Genomic DNA, 16,459 nt, shown 5'->3' on the forward strand with positions numbered 1-16,459 from the left:
AATGGGGGACATAGCAGCTGTGTCATCATTGTGATGCTTCCTTGGGGTGCCCAGGAGTGTGAGTCGCCTTGTTACCCCCAGCCTCCAGTGTGAGGGAGTCCTGGTGGTAGCTGGGTATCATCTCCCTGACAATTCCAAGCCTTTTGTCACTCAAGAACTCTCCTCAGGGCTCTGCCAGCCCTTACTTTGCCTGGAAGGTTCTCACTTGGTGCACCCCAGTCCTGGAACACCTCAGAAGCATCCCTCTGTGGTATCCGGCCCCTGACACTGGACACTCACAGGAATTGCCAGGTTCACTGTTCCCGAGGGAACAGTATACGCACCAGCTTGTTTGAATCAATGGAGGATTCACACTTCCTGCTCCAGCCCTAAGAAGTATTTATAATAAAAACAAAAATACATTTATCAACAAAGATTCAAGTGAATGATGAGTAAGAATCTTGGAAGCAGAACTGGTTACATATATAAAACAAAACTTAAAACGCAGTTCTAGGTCTGCCCTTCCCAATGGTTATCTTTCCTTTTTCTAGAGTAGATTCTCTCCCAAGGATTCAGTCTTTGGCAGAGCTGCTGGTTGTCAGTCATAACCTGGATGCAGGTTTTCATGTATACCCCTACCCTTCAAAGGGTTTTCTCAGTAAATGGATAACACAGAGGTCCTTTGTCTTTTCTCTTATACTGCAAAGTTGTGTTTGCACCCCAGAGACAAGACAGCCACCTGTGGGTTTAGCCTCCAATGTCTTCCTGTGTTGACATCATATCCTTGTGTTGATTTGGAATGCCAATGTAGATCCCATTGTGTCTAGCTGATGGTGCTTAACTTTCAGATGAACTGAGACAGGTGAATAAACGTCCTACGTCTAACAGAGAACTTGTCTGCCAACTCTGCCTCTGAACATATCTTCAGCACGTGTACATAACTCCTTAAATATCACCCCTAAATACATTACCCAGTGTGATGTAAGCTTCGATTAGCCACCTTACACAGCCCTTTGTAGATAAATACTATGAAAGCAGTGTGTTAGATGTAGTGAGTTTGTCAGACCTGATAGTTTCTGTTACAGAACATTGAAACCTTTGCCGTTTGGCACTGAGGGGTTCTCAGGGTCACAATAGTGTGTTATCACAAAGTGTAACCACAGCACAAGAGAGACAAGACCAGAAGCGCAGCACTGAGTTAAATTCCACTTCTACCTGTGTATCAGAAGATTCCAGTTCTGCAAGCACACGCAGGAGCAGAATTTGGCTCTTCTGCATTTGTTTTCTTGTAACAGTTTGACTTTTGGGCACATTGTTTGGTGTGGGAGTTCAGAAAAGACTCCTCTTTGTCCCGCGCACAGCAAAACTGGAGAAATGGTAAAAAATGTTTGCTGCTGCTCTAAATCACCAGTGTCCTAGTCAGTTTCCACTTTGATTGTTGGCTTCTTGACCTGGTTCCTGGGACAATGACTCATTGTGGCTGCTCACCTCTCTTCTCTCAGGTGGAGTTTGGGAAGGAAATGAGTGGAACCTGTATTTTTTAACCTTCAGATACACGAGGCTTCTATTGGTCATAGCTGAAGATAGAACTAGCTGGTTGGAGGGACCTCCAGTGGGTCCTTCATTATCCATTCTTCCTGCTTGGAGCTGACAAGTGGCATCTGGCTCCTAATCCCATCTGCGAGGCTCATGTACGGTGTGATCCATCCTGCTAAGCACTTCTGCAATCATTATTATCCCCATTTTACAGATGAGGAAACTGAGGCATAGAGAGGCTTGGGGACTTTGTCAAGGTCACACAGCACATCAACACCAGAGGCAGAAAAAGAACCAAAGCTACCTGGTACCTAATGAGGCCATTTGGTCAAGTCATTTAATTGGTCTACCTCAGTTTTCCCTGTCTGTAACCAAGGACAGTGATCTCTTAAGTAGCCTACTTCCTCCACAGGAGTCTGGGGAAGATTAATTGGTTTAATGCTTGTAGAGTTTGGAATAGATTTGCATGCATGTATCAGAGATCAGGTTATATCCCAAGTATCCGTATGTTTGAAAAGTTCAGCAATAATAATGAGGGAATGTCAGAGTAATTATAAAAGGGAGAGCTTCTTCACAATCTTTCTCTCTTCCCCCAATTCCCAACCCCTCAGTTCTGTCCTCTCCTCTCCTTCCATCAACAGATGGCTCAGGCAGTGGTGCTATAAGGCGGGCTTTGGGATGTATGGCCACTGGGAGGCATTTATGGACAGAGGACAGTTCTCTCGGGATGGACTTTACCTGAGTAGGGAGGGAAATAGATTTCTAGGATGGAGGCTGGCACAACTGATTAAGAGAGCTTTAAACTAGGAATCTGGGGGAGATGGTTGGGAGATGTCCAGGTAATCTCCACGCTGGATTTTAACATCGAGAGGGAAGAAAACAAAGTAAGAAAGGATACGGCCGTGGGTAGGAGAATGGACATAAGGAGGAAGGGTAGTGTAGATACCAGTCTAATAGGTGATACTGGTGGTAGAATGTCTGTGCCTAATCGGGTAAAGAATGTGAGCGAAGCCAAACAGCAAAAATTAAGGTGTTTGTACACCAGTGCGAGGAGCCTAGGTAACAAAATGGAGGAACTAGAGCTACTGGTGCAGGAAGTAAAACCAGAAATTATAGGGATAACAGAAACGTGGTGGAATATTAGTCGTGACTGGAGTATGGGTATTGAAGGGTATGTGCTCTTTAGGAAAGACAGAAATAAAGGTAAAGGTGGTGGAGTAGCATTGTATATCGATGATGAGGTAGACTGTAAAGGAATAAGAAGCGATGGAATGGATAAGACAGAGTAAAAAATCACACTGGGGAAGAAAGCTACTAGAGCCTCCCCTGGGATAGTGCTTGGGGTGTGCTATAGACCGCCGGGATCTAATTTGGATATGGATAGAAACCTCTTTAATGTTTTTAATGAAGTAAATACTAATGGGAATTGTGTGATCATGAGAGATTTTAACTTCCCAGATATAGACTGGAGGACAAGTGCTAGTAGTAATAATAGGGCTCAGATTTTCCTGAATGCAATAGCTGATGGATTCCTTCACCAAGTAGTTGCTGAACCAACGAGAGGGGATGCCATTTTAGATTTGGTTTTGGTGAGTAGTGAGGATTTCATAGAAGAAATGGTTGTAGGGGACAATCTTGGTTCAAGCGATCATGAGCTAATTCAGTTCAAACTAAATGGAAGGATAAACAAAAATAGATCTGTGACTATGGGTTTTGATTTCAAAAGGGCTAACCTTAAAAAATTAAGGAAATTAGTTAGGGAAGTGGATTGGACTGAAGAACTTGTTGATCTAAAGGTGGAGGAGGCCTGGAATTACTTCCAGTCAAGGTTACAGAAACTATCAGAAGCCTGCATCCCAAGAAAGGGGAAAAAACTCATAGGCAGGAGTTGTAGACCTAGCTGCATGAGCAAGCATCTCAGAGAGGTGGTTAAGAAAAAGCAGAAAGCCTACAAGGAGTGGAAGATGGGAGGGATCAGCAAGGAAAGCTACCTTATTGAAGTCAGAACATGTAGGGATAAAGTGAGAAAGCCAAAAGCCATGTAGAGTTGGACTTTGCAAAGGGAATTAAAACCAATAGTAAAAGGTTCTATAGCCATATAAATAAGAAGAAAACAAAGAAAGAAGAAGTGGGCCTGCTAAACACTGAGGATGGAGTAGAGATTAAGGATAATTTAGGCATGGCCCAATATCTAAAAAAATACTTTGCCTCAGTCTTTAATTAGGCTAATGAGGAGCTTAGGGATAATGGTAGGATGACCAATAGGAATGAGGATATTGAGGTAGATATTACTACATCCGAGGTAGAAGCCAAACTCGAACAGCTTAATGGGACTAAATCGGGGGGCCCAGATAATCTTCGTCCAAGACTATTCAAGGAACTGGCACATGAAATTGGAAGCCCATTAGCAAGAATTTTCAATGAATCTTTCAACTCAGGGGTTGTACCGTATGACTGGTGAATTGCTAACATAGTTCCTATTTTTAAGAAAGGGGAAAAAAGTGATCCGGGTAACCACAGGCCTGTAAGTTTGACATCTGTAGTATGTAAGGTCTTGGAAAAAATTTTGAAGAAGAAAGTAGTTAAGGAAATTGAGGTCAATGGTAACTGGGACAAAATACAACATGGTTTTACAGAAGATAGATCGTGCCGAACCAACCTGATCTCTTTCTTTGAGAAGATAACAGATTTTTTAGACAAAGGAAATGCAGTGGATCTAATTTACCTCAATTTCAGTAAGGCATTTGATATGGTTGCACATGGGGAATTATTAGCTAAATTGGAAAAGATGGGGATCAATATGAAAATTGAAAGGTGGATAAGGAACTGGTTAAAGGGGAGACTACAAAGGGTCATACTTAAAGGTGAACTGTCAAGCTGGAAGGAGGTTACTAGTGGAGTTCCTCAGGGATCGGTTTTGGGACCAATCTTATTTAGTCTTTTTATTACTGACCTCGGCACAAAAAGTGGGAATGTTCTAATAAAGTTTGCAGATGATACAAAGCTGGGAAGTACTGCCAATACAGAGAGAGACCGGGATATCATACAGGAAGATCTGGGTGACCTTGTAAACTGGAGTAATAGTAATAGGATGAAATTTAATAGTGAAAAGTGCAAGGTCATGGATTTAGGGATTAATAACAAGAATTTTTATTATAAACTGGGGATGCATCACTTGGAAGTAACAGAGGAGGAGAAGTACCTTGGAGTAACTATGAGCCGCCAATGTGATATGGCTGTGAAAAAAGCTAATGCGGTCTTGGGATGCATCAGGCGAGGTATTTCCAGTGGAGATAAGGAGGTGTTAGTACCATTATACAAGGCACTGGTGAGACCTCATCTGGAATACTGGGTGCAGTTCTGGTCTCTCATGTTTAAGAAGGATGAATTCAAACTGGAACAGATACAGAGAAGGGCTACTAGGATGATCTGAGGAATGGAAAACCTGTGTTTTGAAAGGAGACTCAAAGAGCTTGGCTTGTTTAGCCTAACCAAAAGAAGACTGAGGGGAGATATGATTGGTCTCTATAAATATATCAGAAGGATACATACCAGGGAGGGAGAGGAATTATTCAAGATCAGTACCAATGTGGACACAAGAATAAATGGATACAAACTGGCCATCGGGAAGTTTAGACTTGAAATTAGACAACGGTTTCTAACCATCAAAGGAGTGAAGTTCTGGAACAGCCTTCCAAGGGGAGCCTTCCAAGGGGAGGCAAAAGACATATCTGGCTTCAAGACTAAGCTTGATACATTTATGGAGGGGATGGTATGATGGGATAGCCTAATTTTGGCAATTAATTGATCTTTGACTATTAGTGGTAAATATGCCCAATGGCCTGTGGTGGGACACTAGATAGGGTTGGATCTGAGTTACTATGGAGAATTCTTTCCTGGGAGTCTGGCTGGTGAGTCTTGCCCACATGCTCAGGGTTTAGCTGATTTGGGGTCGGGAAGGAATTTTCCTCCAGGGCAGATTGGCAGAGGTCCGGTGGGGGGGTTCGCCTTCCTCTGCAGCGTGGGGCAGGGGTCACTTGCTGGAGGATTCTCTGCACCTTGAAGTCTTTAAAACCACGATTTGAGGACTTCCATAGCTCAGACATAGGTCAGGGGTGTGTTACAGGAGTGGGTGGGTGAGGTTCTATGGCCTGCGTTGTGCCATATCAGACTAGATGGTCATAATGATCCTTTCTGACCTTGAAGTCTATGATTCTATGATTCCTTCCCTTCTCCCACCACATAAAGCAAACCCAGTGTTAGATTTCTTGTGTGATTTCATTTCCTGATGGGATATTGTCTCCTTTTCTGAAACAGTCTGACATCATCCCATGTCAGAGTCTACGTATATAGCAAACTGTTTGCTCAAGATCTTGCTCGATTAGACCTATGACTGACTGCTGAAGGACCAAGAAGTTAGTCCCAGGGTGTGGAAAAGAGGAGCGGTCTTGCCTCTGCACAGAATTAATCTGTCTCCAGCTGTCTGACTCAGGCAGATCCCAGAGGTTAGATAAACAGAGCAGAGGAGACGGGCTCAGAACCACCTTGTTTTCCTCCATCCTGGTGAAAGCAGAGCTCCCAAGGGACCTGCTCCTCATAGCTCAGAAAGAAATCTGTGGCCCAAAGAGACTGGTGACCAGATGTGGGTAGGCAAAGATGCCTTGTCATGGTGCTGTCAGAGCAGACTTGCACCTGTGGGCTAAGCTCGTGGTGTAGCTTAAGCAAGAGAGGATGGACTGCCTTGGTCCCTGACTCCCCTGATGCTGTCTGCCAGGTGGCTCAGCTGTGTGTGGGTCACTTGGGAGCAGGCCCTGTAAGTGCATATGCTGAGTAGGACCTGAGCATTCCGGAGGAGACTCAGAGGAACAAAGCTCCGGTTGAGTCCACTGCAGGAAGGCTCCCAGGGAGTAGGTTAAAGACACACATCCCCCATCGCTTGGCTGGTCTGCTGGTCTGCTGAGAGGCATCAAGCAGACGCTTCAGAGTGGCTGTGTACATGGGCCTTCAGAAAAGAGCACAGGAACACTGAGAGAGGGGCAGTTCTCTCTTTCACGTGCTGGGAATCTCCTGCGAAGGGAATTGGAGATGAAACAGAAGGTACGTTCTGGGATCAGTCCTGTGGAGAGAGGAAAAATATTGTATCTGCTGGGCTCAACAGAGGAGACTAACTATGAGGAGAGAGTCAGGATTAGATGAGTTGACCCAGGAAGTATGAACCGTGTACCTAGCCTATGGCCATGAGCTGGTGAGGACACTTCCTGCTGGGACCAGGCCCTGCTAAAAGATCTGTTTTCTTCTTTGTTTGGTAAACAAATGGGGAGGAAGAGATGCCAGGTAGGCAAAGCTGGACCATAACTTTGTGTACACCCGCACTGCTCCAGCAGCTACCTCTCACCTTCCCCATCCACTTGTTGACCGCTGCAGATGAGCTTGGCGAAGGGGCAAGGGCAGCCTCTGAACATCTGCTGAACTAACCCTGGGTGGAGGGGGAAATTCTTCACTGGAACAACAGTTAGTTGTTGAAAGCTGACGCATGAACGAAGCTTGTGGTTGTACTGTATAGTGAAAAAAGAAAAGGAGTACTTGTGGCACCTTAGAGACTAACCAATTTATTTGAGCATGAGCTTTCATGAGCTACAGCTCACTTCATCGGATGCATACTGTGGAAAGTGTAGAAGATCTTTTATACACACAAAAGCATGAAAAAATACCTCCCCCCACCCCACTCTCCTGCTGGCAATAGCTTATCTAAAGTGATCACTCTCCTTACAATGTGTATGATAATCAAGTTGGGCCATTTCCAGCACAAATCCAGGTTTTCTCACCCGCCCCCCCACACAAACCCACTCTCCTGCTGGTAATAGCTTATCTAAAGTGACCACTCTCCTTACAATGTGTATGATAATCAAGGTGGGCCATTTCCAGCACAAATCCAGGGTTTAACAAGAACGTCGGGGGGGGGGGGGGGGGGTTAGGAAAAAACAAGGGGAAATAGGTTACCTTGCATAATGACTTAGCCACTCCCAGTCTCTATTCAAGCCTAAGTTAATTGTATCCAATTTGCAAATGAATTCCAATTCAACAGTTTCTCGCTGGAGAATTGGAATTCATTTGCAAATTGGATACAATTAACTTAGGCTTGAATAGAGACTGGGAGTGGCTAAGTCATTATGCAAGGTAACCTATTTCCCCTTGTTTTTTCCTAACCCTCCTCCCCCCCGACGTTCTTGTTAAACCCTGGATTTGTGCTGGAAATGGCCCACCTTGATTATCATACACATTGTAAGGAGAGTGGTCACTTTAGATAAGCTTATCATAGAATCCTAGAAGATTAGGGTTGGAAAAGACCTCAGGAGGTCATCTAGCCCAAACCCCTGCTCAAAGCTGGACCAACACCAACTCAATCATCCCAGCCAGGGCTTTGTCAAGCTGGGCCTTAAAAACCTCTAAGGATGGAGATTCCACCAGCTTCCTAGGTAACCCATTCCAGTGCTTCACCATGCTCCTAGTGAAATAGTGTTTCCTAATATCCAACCTAGACCTCCCCCACTGCAACTTGAGACCATTGCTCCTTGTTCTGTCATCTGCCACCACTGAGAATAGCTGAGCTCCATCCTCTTTGGAACCCCGCTTCAGGTAGTTGAAGGCTGCTATCAAATCCCCCCTTACTCTTCTCTTCTGCAGACTAAACAAGCCCAGTTCCCTCAGCCTCGCCTCGTAAGCTGTGATTCATCACACAATGACTTGTAGTAAAAATTAGTCATTTCACAAACAGACGTTAAGGTGACAATTAAACTGTACTTCAGTGACTGTTCTTTGTCAACGTTGAACTATGAATTCAAATAAAACTGGATTTTCTTTTGTTCACCAACTAGTATTTCCTGGCCCGTCCCTGGGCATGGGTTTTTCTATCTAAGGAATTGTGTACTTTACATTTTTCTTAAGTAGGAAGTGATATCCTGGTTACAAATCATGACTTAGGGTGTTTGCCCCATAGCACCCATCATTGATGATGTCCCCGTGCACACAGAGAGCAAGTCTGGGTCAAACTGTTTCACTTCTGGGGAAAGTGTTTTGAAATGTTTTAGCCCTTTGCTCAACTGCAGTGCCTAAAGCAGAGAGGAAAAGTGGAGATTTTCATGAATAATTTCACCTACTGATGATCAGAGCAGTTTGAAATGTTGCTAAGGAAAACTTTTTCTAAAAAATTCCAAAATCTGGCCTTTCGCAAAAAATGAAAGTCAGATTTTTATTTTTTACAGAAACACTTTCAGTTTTCCCAGAGGATGTGGAAAAAGCTAATGTACTCAATGCTTTTTTTGCCTCTGTCTTCACGAACGAGGTCAGCTCCCAGACTACTGCACTGGGCAGCACAGCATGGGGAGGAGGTGACCAGCCCTCTGTGGAGAAAGAAGTGGTTCGGGACTATTTAGAAAAGCTGGACATGCACAAGTCCATGGGGCCGGATGCGATGCATCCGAGAGTGCTAAAGGAGTTGGTGGATGTGATTGCAGAGCCATTGGCCATTATCTTTGAAAACTCATGGCAATCCAGGGAAGTCCCGGACGACTGGAAAAAGGTTAATGTAGTGCCCATCTTTAAAAAAGGGAAGAAGGAGAAACCTGGGAACTACAGGCCAGTCAGCCTCACCTCAGTCCCTGCAAAAATCATTGAGCAGGTCCTCAAGGAATCAATTCTGAAGTACCTGGAGGAGAGGAAAGTGATCAGGAACAGTCAGCATGGATTCACCAAGGGCAAGTCATGCCTGACTAATCTAATTGCCTTCTATGACAAGATAACGGGCTCTGTGGACAAAGGGAAAGTAGTGGACATGTTATTCCTTGACTTTAGCAAAGCTTTTGACACGGTCTCCCACAGTATTCTTGCCAGCAAGTTAAAGAAGTATGGGCTGGATGAATGGACTATAAGGTGGATAGAAAGCTGGCTAGATTGTCAGGCTCAACGGGTAGTGATCAATGGCTCCAAGTCTAGTTGGCAGTTGGTATCAAGTGGAGTGCCCCAAGGGTCAGTCCTGGGGCTGGTTTTGTTCAATATCTTCATAAATGATCTGGAGGATGGTGTGGATTGCACCCTCAGCAAGTTTGCAGATGACACTAAACTGGGAGGAGAGGTAGATACGCTGGAGGGTAGGGATAGGATACAGAGGGACCTAGACAAATTGGAGGATTGGGCCAAAAGAAATCTGATGAGGTTCAACAAGGACAAGTGCCGAGTCCTGCACTTAGGACGGAAGAATCCAATGCACAGCTACAGACTAGGGACCGAATGGCTCGGCAGCAGTTCTGCAGAAAAGGACCTAGTGGTTACAGTGGACGAGAAGCTGGATATGAGTCAACAATGTGCCCTTGTTGCCAAGAAGGCCAATGGCATTTTGGGCTGTATAAGTAGGGGCATTGCCAGCAGATCGAGGGACGTGATCATTCCCCTCTATTCGACACTGGTGAGGCCTCATCAGGAGTACTGTGTCCAGTTTTGGGCCCCACACTACAAGAAAGATGTGGAAAAATTGGAAAGAGTCCAGCAGAGGGCAAGAAAAATGATTAGGGGACTGGAACACATGAGTTATGAGGAGAGGCTGAGGGAACTGGGGATGTTTAGTCTACGGAAGAGAAGAATGAGGGGGGATTTGATAGCTGCTTTCAACTACCTGAGAGGTGGTTCCAGAGAGGATGGTTCTAGACTATTCTCAGTGGTAGCAGATGACAGAACAAGGAGTAATGGTCTCAAGTTGCAGTGGGGGAGATTTAGGTTGGATATTAGGAAAAACTTTTTCACTAGGAGGGTGGTGAAACACTGGAATGCGTTACCTAGGGAGGTGATGGAATCTCCTTCCTTAGAAGTTTTTAAGGTCAGGCTTGACAAAGCCCTGGCTGGGATGATTTAATTGGGGATCGGTCCTGCTTTGAGCAGGGGGTTGAACTAGATGACCTCCTGAGGTCCTTTCCAACCCTGATATTCTATGATTCTATGAATGTTTCCTATTTTATGATAATTTTTCCCCCTAATCCCACTCTTGCTTGGGAGACAATGTCACATGCTGGGGATTTTCAGAATCCAAATTTTTCAAAACTGGAAAATTTGTTTCAACAAAGATGGGGGTGGACAACATAGCTTTTGAAAATTCTGATTGGTTTAAGCAGATTAATTAATTAAAAACTGCTGAAAATTTTTGGAAAACAAAAAATTGGTACATTTGAAAAGAAGCAAGAACCTTGACTTTTTTCTCAGGTTCATTTCTTTCCCCCCCCCAACTAACTCAATGGATGATAACAATCTGCAAGAAATTCTGCTCTGAAGTCCTGAACCCTCAGGAACAGTCAACAGGAATCTTTCAAGTAATTTAGATCAGGTTTTAGTTGCACCTATTTCAAATCAGTGGAGTCAAATCACTAGTGTTACTCCCGATTTACACCAGAGTGACTGAATTCACAGTCTGGCCCTCCGTCTGCAGCTTTGTACTGATTATTATAAAACACAATGGAATCCTCTAATCTGCCTTGTTAAATAGGCTTTGAAGGAGGAGTAAATCATTTATTGTTTATCCATTCATAAACTGTATTCCAGCGCTTTGCAGAACATCGTCAGCCAAACAAGCACTTATGGAATAATAAACCAAACAAAAGCAACAACTGGAGGTGCCTTTGGTTGTGTTTTAAAACAGACGGGGCTCTGCTTTGCAGACAGACCGCAAGACCCACTCTTGCTAACCTGCCTGTACATAGGGGCTGGCTGCAGCATAGTGGGTATCAATCTCCCTGAGCTGCCCATCAGACTGAGGCTTCTGTGCAGCCACTGTGCCACTCGATGAAAATATGGTAAAGAGAATCAGTGGTAAGCTGACCAGGTGGCTTTGTTTCAGCAGGCCCCAGCTCAGGGTCCACTGTCGGATTGTCAGGGCAGCACTTTTTGTGTCTCAGCAGGTCTAACTGGACCCCTGCTGCCTCCTGATTCCATTCCTCATTCCTCCCTCAAATCAGTTTATGCCTGCTAGCTTGTGTGGTTCAGCCTGAAGGCTTTGCTACAGGCCAGGCACACTGGGGCTGGAAAAGCCCCATATTCAATTTGAATGCTCTCTCCTTCAAACCCAGCTTGTGCCCTCCTTTGGCGATTCATACCTTAGTCATGATTTGTCTCTCTCCCTTCTGTATTTTAGGTGCTCTTGCTTTCCTTTCTACCAGGGTGCATATATTGTGCAAGATCTGGAGTATATGATAGGCCCTCGAAATGCAGGAACATGTGACTAACACTAGTTCATGCCCATTGATCTTCCCCGTCTCCCGAAGTCCATTCTCTTCATTCGTCTGCCGACTCTTGTACCTCCTAGCTAGGGAGCACTCTTGCCTTCGCCGTCCCGAATATGACCTGAAACTGCCAAGACTTCCCCTGTTGACTCTGGTAACTGTCTACACTACGGGGATGATAGCAGCATAGAATCATAGAATATCAGGGTTGGAAGGGGCCTCAGGAGGTCATCTAGTCCAACCCCCTGCTCAAAGCAGGACCAATCCCCAACTAAATCATCCCAGCCAGGGCTTTGTCAAGCCTGACCTTAAAAACCTCAAAGGAAGGAGATTCCATCACCTCCCTAGGTAACGAGGTAGCACCATAACTATATCAGCATAACCCCGTAGGGTGAGTGCAGCCTACACCAATGGAAGGGGTGTTTCCATCATGGTAGGAGCAGCACCTCACCAAGCGATGGGTAGCCGGGTGGATGGAAGCACTGGATTTTTCACGCCCCTGAACGCCGAAGCTATGTTGATCTAAGTTTTGAGTATAAGAAGAAACAGCAACAAAGGATAATAGAGAAGGGCTAGATAAACAGATTAATATAGGCATGAGTTAAAACTAGGAATGAGTTAAAAATATACCTAATAATAAAAAAGAGTAAAAAATAAACTCTAAACATTTAGATCCAACCAATAGGAATCTTGCAGTGGTTTCCTTTCCCTCCTTGGTGGTTTATTAGGATGGTGAGCTCTTTAGAGTGAGGCTCTGTCTTGTTATGTTTTAAGGCAAGGATCTAGCATAATTTAGGGTGCATTCTGAACAACAAATGAAACCAAAGCGCCAGTGTGCTCTTTCTTCAAGAAAACTCACAGACACTTTACATGTATATGTGTTTTGGGATCCCTGCACACATGTGACCAGTAGTATTATACCAGAATGGCTTGTGCCTGTGATGCAGAGGAAATCAGGCTTTTCTTTCTGAACACAGGACTCTGGCCTTCACCAACCCCAGGGACTTGCAAGCACAACTGTAAGATCTAGCCACCAAGATCTTTACATTAGCAGCTGCTGGCAACTTCTGATTCTTCCCAGCTGTTTGAGAGGGGAGGGACAATGTTCTGAGAGCATGTGGGATGGGGCCATATACCGTGAGTGGTGGTGTGGACGGTAACTGCCTTTCTATTACTAACAACCAAATAATATCTCTACGCATCCGCTGAAAGTAACGAATCCTTATCCAGAACAATTAAGAGGGAGGGGGTCTCCCCCTAGTGGTGAAATGTATGCAAGCCATGCATTAGGCTGAAAACAAAACTCCACAGTTAAGGTGCAATTCTTTTCTGTGTGGTCATCTTTCAATGAGATGTTGAAATGGTAGCGTATTTTCCATGAATTTGTTATATTTGTTATTTTCAGTCACAATTATTCTTATTTTAACCTCTTCCTGATAAATTTTTTTAAGAATATACTCCTTTTTTTTTTTTTTTTTTTTTTTTTTTTACTTTAAAATGCACCTTTCATTTGACTTTTACTAATCTGGCTATATTTTTCTTGAACAGCACATATGTTCCGGTTCCACGTAAAATCAAAGTGAAAAGAGACAAGGTGAGTTGTGTCTGTTTGTTTACTCTGTTAATCATCCTGCGGAAATTGCTGCGACAAGATATTCTTGGGACAAAAAGCTTGGGAGGATCCAAAGAAGTGTGCAAGTAATTACGCAAGCAATAAAAATACCCACAGTTACATTTTTAGCTAGGGTAAAAATGTACAGCCTTGTGACTCAGCATTAACTAACTCAGGTTAGGAGGAAACTTGTGCCGTTTCTGCCCATTATTAAGGTTTTATAGCTTCCTCTGGTACTAATCAGAAACATCTGGCCTATTGGTCTGATCCAATCCAACGATTTCTGTGTTTCTGTTGACATAGACTAACATCTTAGAATAGCACCTATTTAAACATTGAACAAAATATACAATGTTTAGTTTTCAGTCAACAATTGTGCATGATTTTTTTTCTTTTTTTAATTAAATTGCTTGAACACAAGGGATGATTCTCATTTTCTAGGACAGGAGTTCTCAATCTTGTTTCCGTCACTCCCCCCAACTTATTTTTTAACTCGAAGCCCCTGTCTTATACCATGAGACTTTCCAATGTGCTCTAGATGGAACTGGGGTCATTTAGTATATTGAGTCCAATAAAGGGGATTCTGCTTTAAATAAATCAGCCGTTTGAGTTGGCAGTCTAACGGTGCATAGGCCAGGAAACCTTTCAAAAGCACATATCTTATTATTCACAAAGTTTTCAGGCAGTATTCTCAATTTCAGCACTGAAGAGTGCTAGTGAGGTTGTGACTCTGTGATCCAGTTTGCAATGCCACTCAGTGAAATTTGGCCCAGCTGCCCCGCCCCCCACCCCCACCATGACAGAGGGGCAGAGAGGCAAAATTTCAGTGAGTGGCATTGCAACCCCGTGAGTGTGTAGGAAGGGTTGCCACCCTCTACCCCACCCCAGAAAGTTTGGTATGGCTCCCCAGGAGAGCACCCACTCCTCACCCCCACCCCATTGAGAACTGCTCTTCTAAGGAACTCCTTTTTTGTACACACAAGAGGAAGACAGGTAAACTTTAAACAAATCAGAGGATGAAGTCAATGAAAAACTCCTAATGATTTCAGTGGCCATTGGATCAGGCCTACAGAGCATAGTCAGCCGGGGAATTCACTTACCATAAAGAGGTCAAACAGATGTTTCATGCTTCGGGGAATACCTTGAATACTACATGATTTCACAGGTGAACAATGGGTCATTTCACCTACCTTTGATTTCGGACTACTGCTGGAGGAGGATTGATTTAGTCTGGTATTGTGTGTTCCAAATCCACTGTAGAAAAGCTTGGGTAGCGTGCAATGGGTATGGGGAGTAATTAAAGGCAGAGAGAATCAAACCTTTATTTTCAGATAGCCATTGCAAGCCTTTGGAGTCCTTTAAGCAGGAGACTTTCAGAAGCACCAAAGCAGTTTACGAGCACAAGTGCCATTGAAGGGAATAGAACTTGTGCTCCTAAACCCCTTAGGCACTTCTGAAAGTCTCTCCCTAAAACTACAAGTATGGTCTTGGAGTCTTAAAATTCCAGCTGCCCTAAGGGAATGGATGGGGTTTTGAAACAAACATTCCTTTCCTGCAAAGTAGGTGGAGATTGAATCTTCCAGTGTCGTGAACGGTCTCCTCCTTAGGCACTGTTCCCCAATATAGACAGAAGAGGATAGAGGTTCTTGAATTTGATCCCATGTATCTGTTTGATTTTTTTATCATATATTTAAATTAGAAAAATACAGTGAATCTATTTTAGGTATGCAAATAATTCATGGTCCCATCACTGCTAAAATGTAGGGCCCACCTTTAGAAACATGCCGGGAAGCATAATCTAGTGGTTAAAGCACTATGAGTCAGGAGACCTGGGAGCTGCCACAGACTTCAGTGTGATCTAAGGCAAATCCCTCTGCCTCAGTTCTCCCAATGTAAAAGAGGGGGAAATGATGCTACCGTAGGTCCCTATCTGTCATTAATGAATCTTCACATCTGTAAAGCTCTTTTGAGCTGCTCTAAGAGAAGGCATTAAGCTACCATTATTATAGAATACAGGCCCTGGGCGTAGCTGGAAAAATCAGAAGTCATCCCAAGTGGCTTTTAATTGATGTGCCAAGCTATCCAGCACCTTGGCATTGCTTAGCCATAATAGCCCAGTTCAGAGTTGCATCCTCCAAGACCATGGCGTGGAGCTGGGAAGGAAGTGACATGATTTCTTCAGCTCTTCTCTTTCCCTCTCCTATTTACACCATCCAAGGAAGGGGAAGACAGTGAGGGTTTCAGGTAAGGAATGACAAAGGGTGCTGAGGCAAATTAAGGCTGTGTGGTGGGTCCTGGCAGAGAGAACAGCAGCAGCTCAGAGCATCAGTGTAGAAATAGGCATCCTCCCCCACCATGGAAAATGTAAAACACCCAGTGGGAAGATATTACACAGAGATATCAGCAATTAACCCCTGACTCTCTGTAAAAAGGCAAACCTGAAGCTAACCAGATACCTTGCTGTCCCTCCCATCACAAACTCAGCATGGAAGGGCCAAGCGGGGCTGGAATGGAAAACCCTAGCCTTAGCCAGCATTGCAGGTGATGAAGGTGTGAGGAGTGGATGTTGCCTTTCCACTCTGTTCTGAATAGGGAGCAGCCCCACAGGGAAGGGGCACTGACTGTCCAGGGGCTGTTCTGGGCCTGAGTCTGCCTGAGGGGATGATGGTCTGGAGGAGTTGCCAAGCACACCTCTGCCGAGACTCTGCCCTGAGGGGATGATGGTCTGGAGGAGTTGCCAAGCACACCTCTGCCGAGACTCTGCCCTGAGGGGATGATGGTCTGGAGGAGTTGCCAAGGACACCTCTGCCGAGACTCTGCCCTGAGGGGATGATGGTCTGGAGGAGTTGCCAAGCACACCTCTGCCGAGACTCTGCCCTGAGGGGATGATGGTCTGGAGGAGTTGCCAAGGACACCTCTGCCGAGACTCTGCCCTGAGGGGATGATGGTCTGGAGGAGTTGCCAAGGACACCTCTGCCGAGACTCTGCCCTGCGGGGATGATGGTCTGGAGGAGTTGCCAAGGACACCTCTGCCGAGACTCTGCCCTGCGGGGATGATGGTCTGGAGGAG

General features: G+C 44.7%; 1 protein-coding gene across 8 annotated transcripts in view; it reads left to right on the forward strand.

Moving 5' to 3' along the window:
• Nucleotides 1–16,459, forward strand: part of ST3GAL1 (ST3 beta-galactoside alpha-2,3-sialyltransferase 1) — a 231,355-nt gene that overhangs the window by 112,429 nt on the left and 102,467 nt on the right. For all 8 annotated transcript variants that reach the window (XR_012666869.1, XR_012666868.1, XR_007355430.2 and 5 more), the window contains exon 5: nt 13,326–13,371. Coding sequence is in view for 3 of the 8 variants with exons in the window: in XM_048841706.2 (XP_048697663.1) it covers nt 13,326–13,371 (46 nt within the window). In the remaining 5 variants the exon portion in view is untranslated. The remainder of the gene's footprint in view (nt 1–13,325; nt 13,372–16,459) is intronic.

This window comes from Caretta caretta, chromosome 2 (assembly GCF_965140235.1).
Source record: "Caretta caretta isolate rCarCar2 chromosome 2, rCarCar1.hap1, whole genome shotgun sequence".
Lineage (NCBI taxonomy): Eukaryota > Metazoa > Chordata > Testudines > Cheloniidae > Caretta > Caretta caretta.